At 43.0% G+C, this 20,104-nt stretch overlaps 1 protein-coding gene across 5 annotated transcripts in view; it reads right to left on the bottom strand.

Annotated features, from left to right (window-relative positions):
- Positions 1–3,181: 3,181 nt before the first annotated feature.
- The window catches only part of LOC115364632 (protein pim1-like), a 329,092-nt gene continuing 312,169 nt past the window's right edge, over positions 3,182–20,104 (bottom strand). For 3 of the 5 annotated variants that reach the window (XM_030059144.1, XM_030059141.1, XM_030059142.1), the window contains 6 exons: positions 17,051–17,171; positions 13,944–14,056; positions 13,598–13,646; positions 8,021–8,133; positions 5,654–6,100; positions 3,182–4,840 (listed from right to left, as the gene is read on the bottom strand). In XM_030059144.1, coding sequence (XP_029915004.1) covers positions 4,397–4,840; positions 5,654–6,100; positions 8,021–8,133; positions 13,598–13,646; positions 13,944–14,056; positions 17,051–17,171 — 1,287 coding nt within the window. In that variant the 3' untranslated portion in view covers positions 3,182–4,396. The remainder of the gene's footprint in view (positions 4,841–5,653; positions 6,101–8,020; positions 8,134–13,597; positions 13,647–13,943; positions 14,057–17,050; positions 17,172–20,104) is intronic. The other 2 variants (XM_030059145.1, XM_030059146.1) reach the window with 2 other exon arrangements.

A 20,104-nucleotide genomic window follows, 5' to 3' on the forward strand; every position in this document is an offset into this window, starting at 1 on the left:
GTTTAAAAGAAGAAAATATGTGTACTTTTTTGAATACTAGTACAAAATTTTACAAACGGCAACTGCTTCACTGTTATTATTTTCATTTATGTCCTAGACCTTACAAATCACATGCACTTAGTACTGTTTTATATTAATCTTTAATGACAGATTTGGCTTGCACAAAAAAAAAAAAAAAAAAAAAAAAATCAAAGGAAATAAAAACAGCTCTGCTATTACATTCATCAGAATACCAAGACTTAAAACATATCATGTTACAACAGATTTTAAAGCTTGTAAAACTAATCACCTCTGATTAAGATCAGTTTCCGCATGTCTGTCCTCCACAGGATGACATTCCTGTGCTGCAGCCAGGAAGGCTCCTCGGCCCTTTGCAGCAGCAGCCGCTCTGGGGGGGCTTTGACTGGGCCAGTGTTAAACTCTATATCCCGGCTTCCAGAGTTTCGTAGGCCTCTTGGACATGAACATGCTCCCTGTGTCCCTTTGGTTCCTTAAATGTGAAAAACAGCCCGTCACCAGTGCACCACAGCCCTTTTTCGAACTACCCCCAAGTGGTTCAGAATCCAGCCAGAGAAAAGTTAAAAAAGAAAACATGCGTTTGAACTGCTGGCCAAAACGGAAACATGGTCTAGTGAGCTGCATTTTAACCTGAACCATAAAGGCCTATTTTCCTTTCCTCCAATAGTAATAAATTTGCTCTTACCCTTTATTGCGCATATTATGCTTTTCCATGGCAAGATCAAAGGGTGATAATGCGCTACACCATAGGCACCAGTGTATATTACCTGACACTTTCTGTTTAGTCTCTATTAGCGTGTATTTCAGCTTGCACACCACGTCAGTGGAGCAAAAAGCTCTGTAACATCAGCAAAACGAAGGTCGGAAAACTACAGAATATTTTTCCCCAGGAAATAATATCGATTTCATCACACAGACGATGGAGGTCAACTTTGAGGATCACGTTGTTGCCATTTTAAGATCGGTGTTGACATTTTCCTATATTCTAACCATTACACCATCTATTGTTCCATTCCTGAGAAAACAGCACTTCTAAAGGCAGTTTATATACATGACAAGTTCTGCATGTTGTGTCACATTCATCTCTATTCCCTTTCACCACAGGACATTTGAACCACATCAGAATCTATTACCACTATGCAGATTCAGCCCCTGCTGACAATACAAATCATGATAAGATGGAGCAGTGACTCTGTAAACACCCTTGCATATATATCACATCATACGAGCTGGGCCGGATAGGAGATCCCACTTGTCGTCCTATGTGTTAGCCCATTTGTATGGACAGACAACAGATATGGATATCATTGAATCTCCGTCTGTCTTTAACCCGTGTCTGTTACTACCTGATCCAAACAATGGATAATAAATAGTCATGCATGTGTGTTTATCTGTGGGTGCATCTATCACCCAGCAGTAGGAGTTCCAACTCTCAGCTGCTTGTGAAGAGAAATTTATGCTGTAATGCATCAAATCAACAGACCTTTACAGTAAAATATGATTTTATCAATAGGCCTGATCAATAGTGCATGCAAGACGCTGTGTAATTATTACAGAGGTCCATATCAATAAAAATGTCACGCATGACCTCCTGCCAAAGGCTATGGAGCTGGGAGTCAAAGACAGTCGAAGAACGGTTTGTGTCTTTGCCCTGTGATGTTTGATTACCTGTATATAAGGTCAAATAATTGATATACTATAACTTATCATGCCACGACTGGATAAGATGAGATTCAGACACAGAGAACGGTTAAAAGTTGAGCAGCAGTAATAAACCAGTGCATAGCAACATACTGGGAAAAAAATATTGCAATTTCATTTATCAAATATATTCAAAATGTGATATAAATATGCATGAATATGACAAAAAAAAACCTTCATGTGAAAAGATCACATTATCTGTCTATTCAGGTTCCAGGTCTGTTTTAAAACACAGCAGTGGAGTGAAGTGTATTTCCTTGCAGCTCCGCAGACTAGAGATTATAAATGATGGGAGATGAGGATGACTCTTTCTTCACTGGAGTGAGGATCATTTGTCCTGAAGCAAGGCAATCCAAGAATGGAAGAAACAGCGTCAAAAGAGCTTTGTATTATGCTGTAGTAGGAACACTTTGCATTAACACACACACACACACACACACACACACACAGGCGCATACACGTACACCAGAGAGAGCGTGAGGCAGGGACCAATGAGGCAGTTTATATCGGGATTTTGTTTCACAGCCACGGCCTCCTGGGAGAGAGGGGTCTGCCAATAACACTTAAGAGACAGAGCTAGAAAAGTAAGTGCTTTTATTACAGCTCATCACTCATGTAATTTCTGGCAGCATTTGTGATTACAGATCAAGTGATTGACTAACTACACATTCGGCGGCTGAGTTATGAACCGGGCGCCTACCATCCCAGCCCCGGCAGATTCTCCGTGTTGGCTGTAACTCATCCTCTCCTGGGGTGCTAAATCAAAGAGCACACCACAGCCGGAAGAGTTAAATAATAACTTCACCTTTATTGTAAATCTGTCAGAAATTAAACCTGCACAGGCGCTGTCCTGGCCCTGATGTGGTACTGCATGGGGTGAAGAGGGTGGATGGAGGAGATCAATAGAGGCCCTGATGGTATTGATGGATGGCAGGTGAAGTGTGTGTGTGTGTGTGTGTGTGTGTGTGTATGTGTGTGTATGTGTGTATCAGTGTGTGTATGTGTGTGTAAGGGGTGGGATTGAATCACCCTGTGGTTAGGTAGAGAGCACAGCTCAGGGTGTTTAATCGACAGGTCTCACCTTGAATCGATTGGCAGGAGTCTCGTGGGGCACGGACGTGATACACACAACAGACACTCACTCACACACACCAAAACAAACCATAGGGAGTGCAATAGATGACGAGGTGGGATGAGGACAGATGTCTCAATGCTTTCATTACTGCATGCCAGTATGCAATGTTGGGTTTGTTACTCAACAAAAGCAATGCATTACTCATTATGTGTTTCAAAAGCTTTATTACTTTACTTGTTGCCATCCTGGACCAGCAATTCGATACCATGCGCATTTTCCATCACACCCCCAAAACTTTCGGTGGCATCCTTTAGTTCCTTTACAAATCAGACAACTCAGCTGCCTCACCCCGGAAAGATCAGGGTATCTAAATAGTGCTGAACCCTCCTCTTTGTTCTGTTTGTCCAAAAAAAAAAACTAGAAGACAGAGATAATCATCCATTTTTGATGATTCAGTTTTAATCTGATATTTAGCTGGACTAAAAATGCAGGTATTTTTTTTTTTTTTATTTTTTTTTTTAATTTGAACAGTATTTGTTGTTACTGGGAGAGATAATGGTGTTACTGTAACACATTACCAAATAACATGTTTCAACCAAACACACACCATGTCATTATGTGCTAAATTATTTTTATGAGTGCTTTTAGATAGTAGATAGAGTGAACACATTGCAACAGCTTTTTCAGTAAGTGCCACCCATAATAAGATCCTGACACAAGGAAATACCATGTGGTAGTAGTCCACAATGTGGCAAAGGATCAGTTTGCATACAAGCTAATGAAGAGCCTCTTTCCAGAAGAGTAGGAGAAGAACAGAGGAAAGCAGCCTAAACCAAGCGGGCCGCAGACTCAAAAGCTGTGTTTCCTATAATGATCCTATTTTACTTGGAGAGAGACCCCATCATATAGTATTATCTCTGCATCAAATCAATTTCTCACACTTAAAAGAGCCATGGCAGCACGCACATGTGACTGATACAGCAGGGACGGGCGGCCCTGGAAACACTGCACCATGAAATGTCTTACAAGAAGGCCAGATCAGAGAGGCAAGGAACATGATGTCTTTAACAAACAACACTGGTATTGAAACTAAGACAAAGTTTGCAGCTTGGAAGACTGAGGTGGGGTGAATCATGTTCAAAAAAAGCTGTAATTCCTATAAAGGGCTTTCACTGCGTTTTCAAACAATCTAATATTTTCAGATGGAGTCAAAGTTCATGTGTAACATTGACTGAGACGGTTTATGCCAATGTTGAGGAAAATACATTAGCCAAAACATTGTATAGGGTCAAGTAATGCACGTCAGTGCTGATCTGGAGACTGTGTTAGAGGTGCTTCACTAACAATAAAAGGTTGGAAGAGGAAATGTGGAGGTTGATCCTTAGTTTCCACTGAAGCCCAGTGTCACTGAAGAGAATAAAGCATCTAGTCTTTTTGCAGAAAAGCTTGGTCATATAACATAGTCTGGTACACCTTTTGTTTCCATGGCCAGCTGTGGGATGAGAAGATTATGATTTCAAATAGTGCACAAAGCCTGGTGAGGGCCTAATTGAACCTGGCAGATAAGGGTGAATATGCATATGTGACTCCAATGCCGACACATCAGCTGTTTTTTCCAGGTCTGGGGTGGGGTAGAACCGGATCTCTGGACTCAGACGCATCTCTCCAAGAAGCAGAAGAGGAAGAAATAGCTCGTCTGAGAATAGGACGGTGCCTGGAGAGGCCAGAAGTGGAAGGAGTTGGAGATTTTGAGATTTTGGGTCGTGGTCCTGGTGGAAGGGGGGAAAATATCTGAACTTGTTCCTGTCCCCACGGATGGGCACTTAGTCCAAGGCTTAGATGGTCAGAAGAACGGTTAAAAGTCAGACTCTTTAGGCTTGTGACTGGTCTTGTACTTGGATGGTAACAAGAAGGTTTACCAGTCTGAGGCTCCAGACCTGTCCACCTATTGGGAGGTCTGGGTTTGGGTCTGGGCCTGGGACTCAGCAAAATGCAGCCATCACTTGCAGATTTGTGGACCAACTCCGACTGGTGTGTGGGTTTTACCTAAAGAAACAAAAATATTTAAAAAAGAATACTTGTAAAAACATCAAACCATTCACTCCCTGGCCCACCCACTTTGTTCTGAGATTTTTGAGAGGCCTTTGTATTTCACTTTCTAGTTGCAAAACACTGCCAAAAGATATTAGAGACTATACTGTTAGTGTAAAATGTATCTTAGTCAATTTTGTCTTATTGCAACTAAATTTTTTTTCTGAAGAAAATCTGATTTTTTGGGTAACATCTGCTGACTGTTTCACTGGCGGGCCAACTACTGCATATACAAGCATGTCTTGGTGCAGAAATGAGAATACTGTAAAATCATGACTGGATTGTGAAGTAAACAGCGCTGTGTTTGGGGACAACTGTTTTCACTTGTCTTGATCAAGAGCTGGACAACAGTAAGGCTTATACAATTCACTGTGAGCTGACAACTTTCTGAAAATGACTCCACTTACAGCAGTGCACTAGCTCACACCCCTCAACCTGCCAGCCAATTAACGTATGAATGGTCCCTTGACCAAGTGAATGTGTGAGAATACAACCTAAGAAACATAAAACCACTTAATTAACTCAATCTTGTTGGGAAAAAAAGACATTCGTGGGAAGGAGAACAAATGAGTGGTGGATGATTGCATTTAAAATTAAACTGACCAAGCCCAAAAAGCATTATTTCTTTCAAGATGTAGCATATTATTCTCATGGATAGTAAAACAACAATAAGGACAAGCTGAACCACAACCTTTACGTGCCTGTGAAAGGGGAAACTTTTGACTTAAAAAAATGTTTTGAACTTTTAACAGTGGAATCAACACTCACCTGTTGAGCCTCAGCCACAACTCCCTGACAAGACTGTTGTCCTGTCAGGAGTACGGGCAGGGCGCTGGCACGGGGCCTCCTTCGCTGCCCCTCTGATTTAGGTAAAAGATGCAGAGTGGTGAAGACTACCTCTCCCCCTCTTCCTGCTGTGCACCACTCCCTCCTCAGCTCCCCTGGTCCTGCTGTCCTGCCACTCTCCCCTCCATCCCACTTGTCAGATTTGATTGATGAGCGGCCATTTCCTGCCCCGTCCTTCTCCGTCGGAGACCTGGCCGCGGCAACTGCTGGATTGTGTAACGCTCCATCTCCCTCCTCTTCTTTTGCTCTTTCTTCGTCTCCTTCTCCTTCCTCTGCACTCTTGCTTTCTTCATCGTCCTCTTGCTCCCCAGAGCCCTCAGGTTTTCCCGGACCTCCGTGCAGCTTGTTTCGAACGTGCCTCAAGTCCTGCTGGGAAGGTGGAAAATGTCTTTGTAGTCAACTCCCTTTATGGCACTCAGGTAACTGAAATGGACCGTCAAAACAAATCTATAGGAAATATGGCACAGCGTAGGCATGCAGCTGTATTTAAAAAAAAGAGATGAAACAGGCATTTTACACTGTCACAGTCACTTATTTCTTTAAACTCTGACTTAACTGGGCCCCTCCTCTTTTATTACTTTTTCAAAATGCGTGTGTATGTGCGTGTCTACAGGTGAGAGACTTGCCTCGATAAGGTTACCTTCATGAGCTCATAGTATAATTGTAATTGGCTTTATTAGAGAGGCTTAAATCTAATACCTCCTCTGTGCACTGCCTTAGGCCCTGTGTGTGAGCATGTGTGAGTACATGTGTGTGTGTTTGATGTTGGAGACTCAACAAATCTCTCATAGCATGTTCTCAATGGACCTGGGTAGATGGACTAATGCAATACTGTGGTATTACCGCTATAGTATTACATGTTTTTTCGCACACTCAGTTTGGCGCAGTGTGTTCTCCCATTCAAAGAGCAGACCGCAGTCAATAGGCAAGTAGAGCGTTTAAGGGTTCAAGCCTCAAGAAGCAGCAGCTCTATAGCATCAGATGTGATGATACAGACTTGAGGCAAGAGAAAAGCTGCATGAAACTGCACCACAACATTTGACCCCATTTAAAAACTTGATACCAATTAGAGGGCTCTGATTGTAAATAATTTAAGAGATCTCTCTCACTCAAAATACACACACACACACATGCGCGCACGCACGCACACACACACACACACACACAAATGCTTTTATAGACATGTACACCAACACATATAATACACACATGAGCACATGAACGTACATGCACATATGCACACATGCATTCATCTCTCTCTCTCTCTCTCTCCCTCTCTCTCTCTCTCTCACACACACACACACACACACACACATACACACACACACACAGATTCTACCATGCTCTGGAAACAGACTTCTTAATGAAGCCTTCTCCTAGTGAAAGTAGAGCAGAAATACACACTGGCCCATTTCTGCCTCCAATTCACCCTCCTCTCCTCTCGTCTCTCTCCCTCTCTCTCTCCCTCTCTCTCTCCCTCACCTTCTCCTCATCATTTGTTTTATTCATGTTTCGTTGTCTCTCTCTTTTGTCTCAATGAGTTAAATCACAACCCCTAATTTATGGCTACAGGCAAAGACACTTCCACAAACAAACTGGCTGATGAGAGGGGATGACTGAAAACATGCGCGTGGCGCCGTGTGTGTAAATCTTAAAATGTCTGTTACTGTCTTTTTATCTGCGGTTATTTACATAAGAAATGACAACGTGTGTAAAAGAATGGCTGTGATGCAAAATGAAAAAGGCTGTGCACCAGAGGAGAGGAAACGCAAGAGAGTGGAAGAGAGAAAGGGAGAGAGAGTAAATCCAGTGACATGTCAGAGTGGGGAGCACTCAGGTGTGGTGAGAGGATTATACAAAACCCTGAGTATGAATGACAGTAAACACCTGAATGACAGAGAGATGGGGAGGGGCAGGAGTTTGTGTGTGTGTGTGTGTGTGTGTGTGTGTGTGTGTGTGTGTGTGGGCCTGTGGGTGGGTGACAGTTTAGTGGTCCTCACTGATATTCTGAGAGGTGGGTGAATGTATTCACCACTATATGTTATAGGGGCTGTATTGTTTACTGCTGTGCAACATTACTGATATGTAAAGCATCGCTGAATTACATACTGCACTTCAACATTTACAGAGAAACCTAAACTATGAATGAATTAGGATGTGAAAGAAAAAGTGAAAGAGTGATCTGATGTGTGAGTTGGAGAGCTGGTGAGTGACTGAGTGACTGAACTGTGTGAAAGCGAGTCAATAAAGGGGCTTTAGAGCAAGCAAGGAGAGTTATGTATATCTTACTTGCACTATGTTTTCCTTCTCGGTGCGCTCCATCGGTGGGGGATTGCAGACAAGGTCTTTGAACCGAGCTCCAGTTTCTGTGAGTGCACATTCCCATTTCGTGTCTCTGCTCCCTGCAACACCAGCACAAACATTCCTCAGCAGCTCCAATCCACGCTTTAATGCCCTCTCTGTCTTCATTAATACACTCTGTTGTTTGCCCTTAATTTTCTACCTTTTTTTTTTTACTCACTGTCGATTCTTGTTTTATTCATTTTAGGAGCCATCACAGAGAGAACATATCAATTTCCATCACTGTGTGGCTGAACAAACCGGAGGCACTGCATAAAGCCCTATGCTGCATTGTCTGTGACCCTGCTGGGTTTTGTTTTCTTGCATGGTTAAGTTGGATTAAAGGATACAGTTTTTCAAGCTATTAATAGGAGTGCAAAACCATGGAACCCTCTTGTGGGATGGTCAAATGTGTGTTTAACCTTTGGCATAAGGTTAAAATTACAGTAAGAGCAATGCATGCCGATTCCTAGATCTGCACTTAGTGAAATCCCTCACCTCTAGAATTATATCGCTGTACAGCACTACATGAAGTCTACATGAAGCGTGACCCCGTTTCCCCCACGGCGACCCCCTCCTTCCCTCCACAGCCTTGGAAGATAGAGGAGCGCAGGGGAAAGGCATGCCAAGGCAGTAGACACTTTTAAGCAAAGATTAAAGGTTTTTCTTTTTAATCAGTCATTTGGCAGCGATGTTAGCGTTTCACCCTGGTGCGGCTAAGGATCAATTTTTAATGCTGCTGTGCAGAGAGCAGACAGGGTGATTGGCAAGAGAGAAGCTATTTACAAAGGATCTATTTACAAATTTTCCATAGAAATATGCAAAGGGCACAATTGACATCTCTTACGGAATTTAAAATGAGCTCTCTCCCTGTTTCCCACTCTGTCAAGAGGCACGACCTCTGTGGGCCCCCGATGATCGCTGCTTTGTGTGTGTACGAGTGTGTGTTTGCTCATGTGCATATTCGCTCACATGTGTCTCACATGTAAGAATAATAAAGGCATCTACACCTCTCCCCTGTGTTGCATTGTGTTACATTTCTCCGTGTTATGCTGCCAGGGGCCGGGTAACTAGGTCAATCAACCCTGGTGTAAACACATCACAAGCATCCACCCAGAACATGCTAATGACAATGTCTCTTTTTTAATTTATGTCTTTCTACTTTTCCCGCTATTATTCTTCTCCAGCACAATAATGCTGTATATGTAATTCCTTGAGAGATTTTAACTTTACCCTATACATATTTCAGCATATTTTAGATCAGATAGTTCCTACGTATGGGGAGTGCACCTGTATCTCCTCCCCATTTACTACAACAAAATCTACAAAGCTGTACCAGACACCAGCTTGACACTTGGCAAAAACCAAGTTATGGAAAGCTAGTTTGGTGGTGTTAAAAGAAATTAATTTCTGTTAAAGATATAGTCACTCATATTATGAGTGACATCAAATTCAAATTCAGAAACTTCTGTGTCTCGAGTGTCGTGCTCTTCTTGTGGGGAATAGACAAGACAAGACAGAGCCACACAAAGAGGGCTGGAGAATGGATGAGTGTCATCTTTGGTAGGAGCTGATAGGATCGTCGCCCCCTTTGCCCATAAATTCATGATTCCATCCGTGAATCCATACATGAATCCATGAATCCACTTATGAATCTTCGAATCCATCCATCCGTTCACTCACCCATTCAGCCAGCCAGCCTTCTAGTCAGCTGGCTCACACACCATTGATCAAATGATTGACCCTGCACTAGCTGGATCAATATTCTCTTAAATGGCATCATTGTAAGCGGTTAGGCACAATGGCAAGAGGTTGTTTGTGCAGTTCATTTCCAAGGCAGCAAGGCCGTGCAGGGCTCTAACCCGGGTCCACTCTCCTTTCTCCTCCACTGATAAGATCAGAAGAAAGAGAAAAGGAGAAGGACTGGCAAAGGTATTGAGTGGCGAGTCTCCTGCACTCATGCAACAAAAGGGCGATGGGTCACGCAAAACTACCCATAATCACTCAAGACTATCACCCGCATTGTGCTCGGATGAAGACGCCTGTGGAGGAGGGCTGATGTAAAGACACAAAAGTGCACTGAGTGAGAGGAAAGCAGGCAGACAGGAATGAATGCATACATTTAAGAATTTATACACAAAAAGAACTATGGGGTGACGCTGGATATCACAACGAGGTACAAAATGAAGGCAAATATAAACCTCTTAAGAAATAAACACTTGCATACTAGCTAGCAAGAATCACACATTCTCTGTCACATCCCAATAAGATACAACTTAAGAGTTACTCATTTATTTGGTAATTTTATAGGAAGAATCTATGTGCACCATTTGAACCAAATTCTCTGACAATATGGACTTGAGGGAACAGCAGTATTCGGTCGACTCCTGCTCAGCTGAACATAGTGCAGCCTATTGTGGCTCACTGTGCATGTAGAAACCCTGTTGGGTTAGAGCTGGAGCAGGGTCTTGGCATTAAATGACTGGGACTGTGACAAGTCTAGGAGGTCTGTCACTGTGGTTCACAGGTCTCGTTAGCCAAGGTGTCGGCAGGGGTGGAAATGACTGTGTGTGTATGTGTGCATGTGTGTGTGAAAGAGAGAGAAGTGAACATTAGACAGCACTCCTACCTCCACCTCCTCACCTGACACTGGCAATAAAACTAAACAACAGGCCAAGGTGCTGTGGGCTGTGCATGCATGGATGTGTGTATGTGTATGTGTGTGTGCACAGCAAAGGGGCATGTGTGTTCCAGGGTTGTTGCTGCTGTCACCAATTTGCCAGGGCCTGCAGACGGGAGTGGGAGCAAGGTGACGGAGCTGTGGCTTGATAAACACAGAAGCCCTGCTTCGATTTCCCATCCAGTCCACTTTGGAAACACATGGCTCTTCCTGGGTGCTCCTGGCCCCCATGGGCAGCAGGAGTATGAAGAAAAGGGAGGAGGGAAGAAAGAAGGAGAGCCACAAGAGAGACAAAGTGATGGGTGAGCGATGGAAAAGAATAGCAGTGAGGTGAAAGTTGGAGAGAAGGAGGGAGGGAGTGATGGAGGGGAGGTGGAGGAGGAGGTGGTTGAGATGGAGTGAGAGAGGAGACAGCCCTTGTGGGATCAGGGGTATTGGCTTCTTGAGAGAGAGAGAGAGAGAGAGGTACATTGAGGTGAAGATCAAAACAACTATTTACATTCTCCACCAACCCTCTGTTTGAGTGAGATGCTTCACAGGTTAACACACCATAAATCAGCAGTCTATACTGAGTACCCTGTGAGCCACCAGTAGCTCACTGCCTGTTTCTGGGCAGCTCGTCAAAAGGTTTTTAGATTATGTACAAAAAAAAAGAACAGCGAGTCAATCTGAATGCACTTTGGAGCCCGCTTCCCATTTCAATCCAATCAGATACACAAGCTGTCCCACCCACCCTCCAACTACAAAACTATAGACACTTTCCGATGGACAGTTCTAGGGACTTTTTTTTAAGGGAATTACCCACTGGGGAGGTTCCCCGGCAACTACAAACCTTAAAGGGCTTTTTTATGTTTGCGTTTGCACTGCCAGGACAGCCATAGAGTCATTCTGCGCTAGTGTAGTCACCTCTTATATTTACAGTATAAATACAAATTATGGCATATAGTACTACAGTATGAATCTTTAGCTTGGCAAAGGTGCAAGTCAATTCACAATTTATAACTTGGCATTTAGAATTAAGAGTCATTTTAGAATGACCGAATTTGATTTAGCATTTGAAAATTGTGATTGGAACGATTTGATTCAGTATAATTTGATACTGTAAATCAAAATCTTGTTTCCATTAAAGAAACACAAGCTTATTCCTTGTGAAATGTGAAAAAAACAACATGTTACTGACAAAAAAAGTTGCAATTCATAGCATTCTGTTAGATCAAACCCGGCTCTTTAACATTTTTCTTTTTTTTAATTAATACTCATGAGTGAATCGACTCAAAGCATTTCATATCGATTCAGGCTGAAGTCAGAGCGATCCATTCAATTAATGTCTTTTAGATTCAATTGAATCGGCAGGATTTATAACTGATGCATCACTGCAATGAATGTGTCGCTGCACTGTATATGTCTACTACACATTATATGTCACTGCCCTTTCCATTTTCTCCTCTTCCTCTTTCTATCCCTTCCTCTCCCATTCCATCCATCTTTCCTTCTCTCTCTCTGCTTAGGACTAACATGCACTGTTCCGCCTTTCAACTGACATCAGAAGTTTAAAGACCAGCTCCAGTTCGAGGAGCAGAGGACTGTCAGTGAGGGAGGTGGGGCACTGAACTCCCCTCTGCCCCCCTAGAGAGTTAAGGAGATCACATTTTTAACCCCCCCTCGCCCCACCCCACCCTCCCCTTCCTCTCCTCCATGCCTTAACACCAACATAAGAGGACAAGTGTGGGCGCTAAGCACCAGTGATCAAACACAAGCGGCTGCTGGGTGCGCTAGGCTCAGGACGGTTGGCCTAATAGGATTGGAAGCCCCCAGGTGAGCCAAAGGACACCTCCAATCAGTGTGATTAGCCAAGGGCTGAGCAGCATTTACAGCTATAGCACTGAATGATGTACAGTACTGAAAGGATCACAAGGGTTGTGGAGAATACAAGCAAGGCATGTAGTGCGGCTGCCACGGTTTGACGGTGAACGTCAAAGTTGTGCGTGGGATTGATGGAGCTAAAACTCCTGTGCAATTTTAATGTGACTGGAATTGTGGAATGCTTACTTCAGTGCTAGTCATTACTAAGTGACTAGAGGTGTGAGACATGTGGAGCTCTGGAATAATCTTGTCCTGATGGTAGACTTGTAAAATGCAATATGTTTTGTGCACATGTGACCACAACCTCATGCAAGGATGCACATGCACAGGCACCTGAAAAGACATGTGCATCTGCACATATACTTGGGTGCATGCATACACATAAAATACACACATGCACAGTCACACAGTCACAGTAACACATGCACAGACACGCACACTGTCACATCCACAGTCATCATCACAGGCACACATACACAAGCACACATGCGCACACACACACAAATACCCAGACACACTTGCACACACACACAGGCTTTTATAAACTCATCACTTCCAAAAAACAATTACCAGGGACTGAGCTCATCACTGACTAAGCAAAAGTCATCCAGCGTGTAAAACACACAATATAATTAGCACACATCAAACTGCTGGGTCCTACTGTGCATTAATGATGCTTCCCTCTGAAGTGAATTATGGTTTGATGAGTGAGGGAGCGAGTGAGGAGGGGCTCGGAGGAGGAGCGACACATCATCTGGGGAAGGTGTACAGAAGCCAGTGAGGGGGAGAGGAGAGGGAGGTAATATGTTCAGACCTGGATTTGAAGCTGATTGTTTTACCTTAAGTGACCCATACACTTTGGCCCAGACCTCTAAAGCAATAAACCAGAGAGAGAGAGAGAGAGAGAGAGAGAGAGAGAGAGAGAGAGGGAGGGAGACATGGACATTTTGAAATGGATGATGGATGGATGGATGGCTACTCACTTGTGGTGAGGGCCATCATATGCCAGGTACCACACGCCACTTTAAACACCTTCAAAAAACATAAAAGACTTGTTTAAATCAGCAGTGGCAGATATGGGTGCAATCATGATCTCAACTGTGGTTACAAGACGCCCTCACTACTGGATTTTGAATCATATTCAGCCAAACTGCCTGCTATTTGAGTAAGAGGACGAATCAAAAGTTGCTTTAAGACTTTTCTTTTTATTTGGAGACACTTTAAGAATTTATGCATATCCTCATATAACTAATACACTCAGAACATTTGGGGGCTTTAATCTACCTGAGAGCTGAGTCTGACTTTTTTTTTTCAGTCATGCTCACACACCTTTCTGCCTCCAAGTGGAACAAACTGTGGGGTCCAGACTCTTCTGAAGCCTGGAGGGTCACTGTCCCGGGACACATGGGGGATCCGACCCCATAGATACAGCTCTCCATCTGCTAGGGATATGGATGAATGTGACACGTGCAGACGCATACAGAGCATCTCAGTAATAAAAGCAGTTTCACCTTGACACACTTTTTCTTGTCATAACTGTAAAAATGTAGACCTATATGAGCATGTATTCATGTGTCTCACTCTCTAATGCATTACAAAGTCCAGATCATGTTTACTTGGGACTGTTTAAACAACAGGCACGATTTGTGGTCACAGTGCAATAACACAGCTAAGTGCTAGAGGTGGTTATTTCCCCTCAGTTGCCCTGGGGCAAACCGAAACCATATTCCAGTCGACCACACATTAGCTTTCTGTTGAACCTTACAGCTCTGATCTCCTCCAAATTAAAAAAGAAACATTGACCCTAATTAGAAACAATTAAATGGAACTGATAATTACATTCTGTTAAACTGGTTAATTCAGAACAGAAACATAATGTACAGCACTGTACTGAGAGGGTAACCCAACCCCCAACACGCACACACACATACACATACATGCACACACCTTTCTTCATGGTGAGCCAAGCAGAAGCGGCATACTCGCAGGCACCACTTATCAAAGATGCACACGCAAACACACCCAAGCATGCGCGCGCACACACACACACACGCACACACACACACACACACACACACACACACACGCATATATTCAGCACACACTCAAGTGTTCACTCACTCATGCTACCTCAGCCTGCCTATTTAAACCTGCCACTAATAAATTTATATTTACTGCCTGCATTGAGGACTTTTAAATTATGGCATACAATAAACCTGGCACACACATCTCAAAAGCTCTTTCAGGGGATGTTAAAGCAATATAGTAAGCAATTTTCCAAAGTGGATTACAAATTTCACATCCAGGTTTTATTGCACATTACGATAACTTAACCACATCTAAATGTTCCGCATAAATGGGAAATATGTGCTGCTTAATATGCTATTTTTCATTTTTTAAGAAGCGCTTTGCAAACCCTGCCAAGCGAGGGAGCATGCTGGTTTGTGTGGTGGGGGAGTCAATAATCTTTATGAGGTGGATTTTAATTACAAGGAGATAACTGAGTATCCTCCTCACGGCAAGCCTCCATCAATCTCTATCCTGCATCAATCTGCACATAACCCTGGCATTCACACACAAACACACACACACACACACACACACACACACACACACACACACACACACACACACACACACACATAGGCGCGTACATAGACGCACAAGCACAGATGCCCTCTCAGACATGATTGATCAATCAATCAGTAATGTATTATTTTCATCTCAGTGGAGCAAACCTTATAAAAGCATAGGAGGCAAGGGATGCAAGATACTGAATTATCACACAAACACACACGCCCGCATGCACACTCACTAACGTGTGCATGCGCATGCACACATACAGACAGACACACAAACAATTGTACACTGACGTTGGCAGAAAAATCCAACTAAAAAAGGTTAAGCCTGATGTTTTCCCCAAGAACGAGGGCCTGTGAAAGGTCAGATCAATCATGTGCTAAGCATGCCTCGTAAGCAATCCATAAAGAGCTTGTTTTAAATAATAACATTTTATAGATCACCTAAAGACATAACTGCACCAGCAGCAGGTAGGCCCCCACTCTCCAAATAGCTAACTCTTCAACGCGCCAAGAATTCAAATGGGACCAAACTCAATATGTTGACTGCAGTTCATTTAATGAACCAGTGGCATTTTCAGTGAAACCACGCGCACAATGCCAGCAGACGTCTCTGTCGAACAATAGGCAATTCTTTTAACAGAATATTGCAGTACAGCAGTAGCCTATAAATGTGTCCTGGTCTCGAAACAAGTACAATGACTTCTCTCTTTAAGTGGCTGATGTTACATTTGTAGTGTAACCACTTTAATTCCATCCGTCCGGCAGCAGGCAAGCAACCGGCGAAGGAGAAGTGGCTGCCTGACACATTGTAATGGTGTAAATGTATTAGAACTTGTCTGGTGGCAGTTCATTGACTCTCTATGGAGCAGAGAGGAGACAAATCAGACTGCTGAAAATCATACAAATTACAACCGAATAAATAGAGGAAAGAGTGAAAAGGAACACTTATAATGAAACTGCCTGGTTTTCATTTAGCTTGCAATGAGAGCTTTGAGCTCAGGCTTTTTAAGAAATATAGAAAAGACAATGGGGTTATTACGATGGCTGATGTGGTGAGAGGTGGACTTGCCTGCTTATCTCTCAGCCCTAATAATAGCAAAGCAGCTACAGGGACACTGCAAGATGTCAGGAGGTTAGGTTAAAGGATACTTTGATGAAAAACAAAATGAATCCATTATGTAGCACATCATCTAACACATAATACTGAAACTGGGTACAGTGTCGCACCATTTCATTTGGGTTAAGAGATATTGAGAGCTAATGAGGTTGAATTTGTGCTCCGAGTGATGTCATCTGAGGATACTGAATCCTTGTTGTGTTAATTAAAACTCAATGAAATGATGTAGAGGAAAAATTAGCATGGCTCAAAGCTTCAGTCAGGGATACTGTTGGGAAAATATGGTTTTCAAGTTAATAAGTTGTTTTATATAGTTTGTAGAGTGAATATGACTTTTTAGGAATTCATATCAAAACAGGCTTTTGCAGCAATGTACATATAAATGCATATACCATACACAGTACCATGCATAAATTACTAAAAATATTGTTAAATTATGAGTTTACTGAGATGTTTGAATGTACCTCTTAAATAAGTTTCTGTGAGTGAGTAATAATAAATGTATGCGACAGTGAAGATACTGTAATGCCTTTCTGTGCCTGAGAAAAATTATAAGAATTGAAAAATTGCATTTTAAGTTTTTCTTACAGGCATCAAAGGGTGGGATGACTAGAATGACAATGAATTGTTTGAGATGCTCCGCTTTATACTTGAAAAAGAAAAAGAATAAGCAGGAAAGATGCATGATGGGTGAACTTATACAATGACTACTGCACTCCATTAGATGCTTGGCATACCTGTGACAGCTGCACTATAGCTGTCCCCTGCTTGTATCTGTCTGACCCCAGCTAGGTGTGAGTAACCAAGGAGACAGGGTATGGAGACACAGGTCTTGCTCTCTCCAAGTCCAAGCTGCCCCTGCAAACAACATAGAGTGCCAGTGTCAGTCATAGGGTTATAACAAAGTTTTATACAAGTGATTTCATTTGTAGTAGATTCTTACATTGAAACGACCAGTTTATGTTTTGTGAAGAGTGATTTGTCATGTGTGTTTGACTGTGTCTTATGTTTGCCTGTGGGACAAGCAACTCACTCAGCTTGCCTTTCGTTCATCTCACCTTAATCTCCCATCACAGAGTGAAAACACGGTTGTTAGACTTGTCAAAGTGGACTCATATATTACCTATCCTTCTTAATAATGTGAGTACACCTGTATAGAGCCTTATTATAAAATTGGCTGTTGTACGTGACATAAAGAACTAGCAATTCATCTTGGTTCAAACGGCTGGCAGTGAGGGGGAAATGCTGTATAAAATGAAATACTGCGTATTTCTTTGAGCAGACAAAAGTCTACTATGTTTCATGTTTCATTTAACATAATGTAAGAACGACTGCCGTTGCAATCCCTCATCACTGATTGAAAGTCTGTTAAAACTGTAGTATCTTGCACTGCGTAGTAGTATGCATTATCCTCAATTTACATCTCTGGTTCTGCTTTGCAAATGGTAAGGGTGCTCAATTTGACTTCTCTCAGCTGTGCTGCTCCTCTCTTTCTTCCTGCTCCCTCCTGTAGAGATAAAGAGCTTTCTACACTGTGCCCATGTGCACACTGGTGTGCACATTGGCATACCCTGACATATGTTTGAGAGTGAGCGCAATATGTGTGGGTTTACGTTTGAGCGTGTGTGTGCTATGCTGTAATCTGGGACTTTAATTGCATATCCCTGTGTGTGTGTGTGTGTTTGTGTGTGTGTGTGTGTGTGTAAGTGAGTATGTGTGTGCCACTAAAAGGATTTTTAGACGTGTGTCAGCATATGTTCCTGCTGTGAGTGTGTTTGTCTGTCTGTATAGTTTATGTCCGTGAGCATACGTGTGCAGGTGTGCACAAATCTAAGTTTGTGTGTTTGTGCATCTGTGAGCGTGCATATATGTGTGTATTTGTGTGTGTGTGTGTGTGTGCGCGTGTGTATGTGTGAGTGTGTGTGTGTGTGTGTGTGTGTGTGTGTGTGTGTGTGAGAGTGAATGAGCACTGTCAGGTGCTGCTCCGTGCTGCGCCAGCTGCATCTGGAGCCATCTGTGTTGGGGCTCAGTGGGAGGGGAGGGGATGACTTTAACGTACTTGAACCCCAGACAGACCTTTAGCAGACAGTAGACAGTATGAAACCAAGACAACTGGGCCCAGTCAAGCTGAACCGGCTGATCTGGGCGGTGAGCAGGAGACAGACGCTTTGGTTACACTATAACCCCCAGTCAGACACACTGGGGAACCTCAGGCACTCACACACACACACACATACTAACACATGACATGTACACACTCATTCGCACAAAAAAATCTGTTTGTTTCAATTACAGAATGATAGAGTTTTGTGTCAGAGGACACTCTCAACCTTTGCTTGTTTGCCATGGTCATGCATCACACTTTCTACAGTGTAATCCATTTGTTTTTGGTCTCTGACTCCATTGCCTTCTATGTCTGCACATGTACGAATATACAATAAAGAGCCATTCAAAGGGCAACTACCCTCAACACTTTGCCCGCAAAACTGCATATAGCACAGTACATCATCATGCATTCCTCCACCACAAAGAACATACCGTGGCTTACTGATAGTAATGATCTGCCAGTAACAATATGATTAGTGAAGCACAAAATCAATTAATGCAGCAGCAGGATCAATAGGTGTCTCTCAGCATATATGTCCTGCAGTTAATTAATAAACAAAAAGGACATTAAGCAGTGGAGCATGAGAGTGTGCAACGACTGTCATCAGTCAAGACCTCTGTACTGATGCCATCAGCAGGAAGAGCGAGGGAAAACACAGACAGATACAAATGCGAGTGTGCTAAAGTGCTCGACGCATCCCACGGGCAAAGATGCTTACCCTGTATACACACAGAGGAGAACGTGCATGCACAGACACACACAAATGTGCACACACAGACATGCATGTGCACACACAACACAAACTGCATATCAAACACACATACACTCACTTCTATCTCTATCATTTCTATCTCTCCCTCTCTCTCTAACACACACACACATACACACACGCAGACCCATAAACACACAGAGGAAGACCTGTTGATCCATGGTATCAATAATGCTCATTTTTCTCCAGCGCAGCGGGATAGGCCATATTAGCGTCGATTTGGAACAGTCCCAGGGTTCGATGGGACCTGAACTGTGTTGGAACCAGGCCCGGGGTTTCCACCACCACCATCACCAACGGGCAGGCTTCATTATTATTCACCATGCCTGATGAGTTACCCTCCTCATTACAAACAGGATTGCAATCGACAGGCCAAATGAACACATTGATCTGATGGGATACCTCACAAATACATAAACACACGGGCACACGCTGACTAGTTTTAACTGTTGCTAGCATGCAGGAAGATGCACACTGAAACATTTCACCTATATGACGGGCAACCACAGCCACAAATAATAAAATGGGAATGTGTGTGTGTGTGTGTGTTTCATCGTGGAAGGTTAAATGAGAGTAAAGCTTGGTGTAAACCATCCCAGTGATTTTGAGGGTGAATGTAAAAATGTGTGTTGGATGTGTGGCCCACATGTATGTATGTCTGTGGTTTCACATGTGAACATCTTCTGGGTCAGGCACATTCATCACCAGAGGACCACAGGAGACAATGGATAGAGGATTTTATTTTCTATGGTTTGTTGCAATTATACAATTATTGGACTCTTTTCCTCACCAAGGATTTTGCCCCATGAAAGATTTATCTCTCTTGTTGAAATACTGACACCAACACCGACAGGCCAAAGGCTATGTTCACATTACAAGGTGAAGCGGTCCAAATCTCTTTTTTTGCCTGCATGT

This window comes from Myripristis murdjan, chromosome 9, assembly GCF_902150065.1.
Source record: "Myripristis murdjan chromosome 9, fMyrMur1.1, whole genome shotgun sequence".
NCBI classification, from domain to species: domain Eukaryota; kingdom Metazoa; phylum Chordata; class Actinopteri; order Holocentriformes; family Holocentridae; genus Myripristis; species Myripristis murdjan.